Source organism: Glycine soja, chromosome 14 (genome assembly GCF_004193775.1).
Source record: "Glycine soja cultivar W05 chromosome 14, ASM419377v2, whole genome shotgun sequence".
NCBI lineage: Eukaryota > Viridiplantae > Streptophyta > Magnoliopsida > Fabales > Fabaceae > Glycine > Glycine soja.
Genome location: NC_041015.1, coordinates 37352413 through 37358656, shown reverse-complemented (window position 1 = coordinate 37358656; position 6244 = coordinate 37352413). Strand labels below are relative to the sequence as shown.

The 6244-nt window shown below is 38.7% G+C and overlaps 1 protein-coding gene across 1 annotated transcript; it reads right to left on the bottom strand.

Moving 5' to 3' along the window:
• Positions 1-3218: 3218 nt before the first annotated feature.
• LOC114385490 (WEB family protein At5g55860-like) lies at positions 3219-3913 on the bottom strand. Its single transcript, XM_028345598.1, has one exon. The coding sequence runs from the start codon at positions 3883-3885 to the stop codon at positions 3433-3435; it is 453 nt and encodes a 150-aa protein (XP_028201399.1). The 5' UTR covers positions 3886-3913; the 3' UTR covers positions 3219-3432.
• Positions 3914-6244: the final 2331 nt, after the last annotated feature.

Sequence of the window (6244 nt, the reverse complement as noted above, 5' to 3'; positions counted from 1 at the left end):
TGCACTGTGTAATCGATTACACATACCTGGTAATCGATTACCAGTGACCCATCCCTCTGTGTAATCGATTACACAGGCTGGTAATCGATTACCAGAGGCCTCCACAATGTTCCAGTCCCCTTTCTAAGCCTGGTAATCGATTACACCCCCTTGGTAATCGATTACCAGAAGCCCTCATGGCTTCCTGACCTCGTTTTCAAGCCTGGTAATCGATTACACCCCGTGGTAATCGATTACCAGAGACCATCTTAGCCTCTTGTCTTCATTTTTAAGCCTTGTAATCGATTACCCACCCTTGGTAATCGATTACCAGAGGCCATAACCCACATATCAATCAAAGTTCACAGCTGGCCAGCCACCACAAGCCTCATTGCTTTGTGGTCTTTGTTCCTTTTATCTGTTGACTGCCAGGAGCTCGCCTGTTTAGGTACATCACAGGTTCTCACTGACCGACTATGCCCGGGTTGGGTCGGGATTGGTCAAGCTTGGTTTTGGGCAATGGCACCCCACCTGACGTCCCCAAGGTCTCCTGACCCCCGCGACATATCTCCAGGTACCACTCTGTGGTCAACGAATAAAAACAGGAAGTTTCACCCTTCTACACTTCCTCAACTCAAGCTTGTAGGATTATGGGGTACCCATCACATGTGGTACTAGGTGGCGGTCGGGCGATGGTGCACAACAAGTTTTCCACATCCACAAAGCGCGCATAAACCCACCATCCCCTGTTGCCCACCTCCATCTGAGCTCACGTACTCCCACGTAGCCCATATCCTCGTTTCTCTCAACACCGGGTCCCCATCAATCCTCCCAAGCTTCCACAACATCCAAGGAAAACAACATTCAAACAGCACAAGCTATCACAGCCAAGCAAAACAGGGCAAAGGCAGAAAACTCTGCCCAAAACACCAACCAAATCACAGTTTTTCTCACTTAAAGACCCCAGTAACAATTCCTTCGTTCCGGTTCATTAACCGTTGGATCGACTCGAAAATTTTACTGGAAGTCTCTAGTACATAATCCTACATTTTGACCGTTGGGATCTACTAGCAAACATCCATAACTCATTCTGCACTACTCTTTCCACAGTCAATCACACACAAGCATTTTTTTCTGCACGAAGCCAAAATCCTGCTGCACCTATTTTGACAGCAAAATTCTGCATAAGTGCAGATTTCGAAAATTACACTTTCCCTCATCCAATCTTGCCCAAATCAAATCCTACAAGTCCCAAATCATGCATCAATCATGTCTAAACCAAAGTCAAGCTTCAAACCACAGCAACACAAAATCTAGGTGTCCAAAACCCCTCAATTCAATGGGTTTTCTAGGTTTGAAAAGTGAAATTGAGAATGAGGTAAATTTGAAGCAAACTCTCACCTCACACCAGTCCATAACATCAATCTAAACTTGCTCGAACTGGATTTACGCTTAAAATCTCACCCAATCAAAATTTGACTCTTCAACACCCAAATTTGCCCTAGAAATGGCTCTTTTGTTCACTTTGGTCATTTGTTTTTCTCTCTAGCACAGTCCAAGCTTTCTCATAAGTCCTAAATGACATTTCAAGCTAAGATTTACTCACTCTAACCTCTAAATACTACCAATTCCAGATTTGGCCTTCCAGCCCTCAAAAATTCACTCTTTTTCCACTTCTGACGCCACATTCTCACTTTCTAACCCTAGGTTAGTTCTACCCTTCATCTCTAACAGTTTTCCATAAGCAATTTCAGCACATGAACATCACAAGCATCATCATAAAAACCCTAAAACTGAATGGGTATGTTTAACTCATCCAAACATGGCAATTTCAACAAGCTTTCAACAAGAGTCTTCACAAATAACTACCATGAAGCAGAAAACTAACAAAACTACCCATCATATCTCCCAAAACCCCATACCCACGAAAATCAAAGGAGAAAGAAGTCTACCCAAACCTGAAATTTCGAAGTCCCACACGTAGAGACGCGCTTCACGACTCCGGAAATGCCCTCCTTTCGCGATTTGGAGCAGAAATGGGCACCAAAGGTTGAAGCTTTGTTGGGCAACAATGGTGGAGGAAGAAAACAAGAAGAAGGCTGCGTGAGAGAGAGGGAGAGCTTCTGAATTATTCTGCTTTGGCTGAGTGAGGAGAGAGAAAAGCTTTTTGGTTTTAAATAAAGAGTGAATAGGCAATTTAGTCCCTGAGATTGTAACCAGTTTGCATATTAGTCCTTAACTTAAATTTTAATTCAAAATAGTCCCTATCTTTACATTCGTTATGCAAATAAGTCCTTACCGTTACATTCGAAGGTAACGTCGTTAATGAGATGTATTGTTGGCAATTATAGTGCCACGTAGGCTAACCAACGTGGCACTATTATTGGTAGTATTGCAAAATAGTCCTTCTTCTTCACTGTGCTTCTTCTTCATCATCCTTCACTCAACCACTGTGCTTCTTCTTCGTCATCCTTCATCTTCTTCTTCTTCTTCTCCCTCTCCCTCTCCCTCTCTCTCCTTCCTAATGTCATCTCTTCATCTTCTTCCCGGTGCCACCACCACCCTCAACTCCGCATTCCTCCTCCACCCCCATTCTCCCCTCTTCCCCTCCAAAACCCTAACCCCCAAAAAACCCAAACCCCCCTCTGCCCTCCTCCAGTGGAATTGCAAACCAAAACCCCAACCCAAACCCTTTTGTAGAACCTATTGGTGTACCTTGGGCATAAAAAAGTCGCAGGAGTTTGCCTTCATAATTTCCCTCAATCTTGAAGCAAGAAATTGTTCCATCCTGTTGTAACCACTTTCAGATTTCTTAATTGACCATCGTCTTGTTCGAGCATCTCTAGAGAGAATAGACGAGGACTTCCGAGCATCATATAATTGCTTGCTTCGCTGTGTCTCTCTTATCCACATTATCAAAATAGTCCTTCAGCTCACCAAAATCATCCCTAATACCAAAACTGCTGACCTTAGAAATAGATGAAGTTTGCTCAGCAGTTTGTTTAAGGCTTCAGATTTTATGTGGTTCCGCTACAATTTTGGTTATGTGTGAACTCTGGCTCTTGATCCAACAGAAAGCTTAATTAGTACCAACAAAAAGAAAAAAAAGATAAGAGATTTTAATCTTTCTACTGGTTCAATTTGCATGATGCATTTCCTAGAAGTGTATCCAAACTATTCACATTACACAATCCTTTCCTTTGATATAGTTCAAACTACCAGTCACCAGACATGAAATCTTAGTATCAACAGAAAAATACCAGTAGATTTTAATCTTACTTCTGGTTCCATTTACATGATACATGCCCAAATTTGTCACCAAACTACAAACACTACACAATCCTTCAAACAGACTACAATGACAAAATCTGATGAAATAAATTCCTCAACTACACACAAATAAATGTTCCTCTCACATTCAAGAGCTGCACAAACTGCTACACATTTCAAATCTCATACAGGGTTCTCACCAGGCAGATAAGAAGGAGAACCACCCTTAACCTGGTTCTTTTTCCTTTGGAAGATGCCACTAATATTTGGCAAGAGGGTTTTCTTTGAAACTGAAACCTTCTCCTTTTCAAACTTTTTCACCTCCACCATTGTACGAGGAGGATTCTGCTTTTGAATCCTATAGTGCTGAGGAGATGATTCTGTTGACACCTGTGTTTCAGCCAGAATTCGAGATGCAGCTTCTGCAGCCCTCTTTTGCTCCCTCTCGCGCCATCTTCGAAGCTCACTCTCCACTGCCCTTTTCGCTGCTTCAGCCATTTCAGCCTTTTTCAAAGCCTCCTGTGTTGCAGTCTTTATATCCTCAATCTCCTTTTGAGTTGTCTCCAACCTTTTGAGAGCCTCATTTTCACTAGCCTTCACAGCTTCAACCTGTGCCTTGGCAGCAGCCACTTTCATATTTGCTAATTTATCAGACTCCTAAACTTTATGGCTTAGCGAACCTTGAAACAGATAACTCAATTATCAGTACAATCAAAGCTAACCTTGAAAGAAGGAAATAAAAAATAATTATCAGATAACTGAATTTAGTGGTCAGAAGTTAGAACAGATTGTGTTACTAGAACAACTTAAGTGGTGTCCAATTAAAATAGATATTCCTATCTATGGCAATTCATGATCTAAAATGGTGGATAGAGATTTACATAATGTTACATGGAAATTGTAATGTTACCTTAACTCTTAAGTACATTGAAACCTGTACCTATTCATACATGCACAAGATATTCCCTCTTAAATTATGAACATCACATCATCTTGTATTTTAAAAATATCTAAACAAAACAAAGTATAACAATGTAGTTTTAATATCCTTCAACAATGAACATTGTTGAGAGTTGAGACACCCTGAAAATCTTGTTTCTGATTCCCATATGATATATATCTGCATACTATTTTGTGTTAAAAAAAGACCATTTTAGGAACCTGATTTATCCTACATGGATGAGAATCAATGAAAGGCTACAATACAAGCTCCTGGCTTTTTCTGTGCTACTTGGACACCTAATTTAATATAAAAGGACTGTAGGTACTAGAAGGTCATATAAATGCAACGTTATGGTTGAGGAATGTAAGGGAATTTAACCATGGTGTGCGACTTTAACAGATACATATACATATAATCAGATTGGAGAAATTGTCATATACCCGCGAGCATAGGGGGAAAAGAGAACCGAAAGGTGGAAGCAGATACTTCAGGGCTGAATCCTTTTTATTTTAAAATATCCAACTTTTGATATAGAGACAGACGACACTCGTAGGTGTGAAATAAATATGTCACTAATTTTAAAATATTTGTCTTTCAGCAATTTTAAAAATATTTGTGTATCAGATATGATAAGTACATATTATATGCTTGAATATAGGTGTAGAGAGGTTATAATGAAATTATATGCGAGAGATTGAACACAAGAATACATTCAACTTGGTAAAAGTAAATCTTAAAAGAATAATTAGCAATCAAATTATAGTTAAAAGAATAATGAGAGCAAATAGAAACATGTTAGTGCTTGTAGAGAATATGTGAGTGATCAGATATGTACCACTTGAAAATCATAAATTAATAATTAAGGAAGAAAAAAAAATTCTAATTGTTATGATGACAAGATAATTAAGTGACATGACAAAAGGGAAAGATAACAGGCCAAATATAAAGCGCATGTTTAGAAAGTTTAAATTATTGAGAGAAAAAGAGATGAGCCTGTCTTCGAGTACCTTTCATTAATATATAAAATTGTAGGAGTGGAAATTGAGGTGTACCTCTTTACTTTGTCAAGATGTGATAAAGGGGCAGATGTTATTGTATGATGGTGCAAGCTAATATGAAAAGATGGAAAGGTCATGTAAGCCTGTGCTGCTGCATTCATCACAATATACCTCAGAAAAGGAACATGGTATGCAAAGCAAGGCGATTCCCACTATTATTTTGCTCATTAGGATATTGCTATGATCCTAAAAGATCCTTCCAATTATATTCTTGATTTTAAAAGTAAAATGTTAGATCCATGAGTGCAAGGATGACACCATGGAAAATGTTGAAGAATGTTTATGCTATCAGGCTGCAGCATAACAGAATTTTGACGTGGCAGTGAGAAAAAGAGGAAATGAAGTGTTCCAGGATGTGTGTGTGAGTGTGTAAGGGGAAGAACCATCTTTGGACATACAAGTTTTGGGTCATTTGGTCATAGAGGTTTTTTATAGGTTTCTGACTTTTGACTTATTATGTTGAAGTTTTTCTATAGAAAGAGGGAGGATAGTAGGATGCACTTGTATACAGAGCCTTCTTCGAGAACTGATACCATATTTTAATCAGTACAGAGAAAATTTCCAGAGTTATTTAATAAAATTCAATCTGCATTTTCAATTCCTATGACAAGGACAACAAGTATACACTGTTAACAGAGTCAAGTGTCTCCTTGCATGATGAAAGAAACTCAGGACAATATAATAATGTAAAACTTTATTAAGTAAATTGCGTAACTATCTGCTCCATCCGATGCATATTATTAATCCTTCATTAAGGTTTTTATTTTACTTTTATGTTAAAGGATTAAATAGACTACCTTGAAAATCATTATGCTATACCATGCAACTTTCAATGTTGTCTTGCACCATGGGATTTGTGATTAAGAACAAGTGCAAATATAAAAATGACAATTACCTCAGCAGAATAAGGTTTTGCCTTCTTAAAGATAGGTTTTTCACCAGAGAAAGCACCTTCACCAAATAGAGAGACAACATCTTTAACAGACTGAAAAGG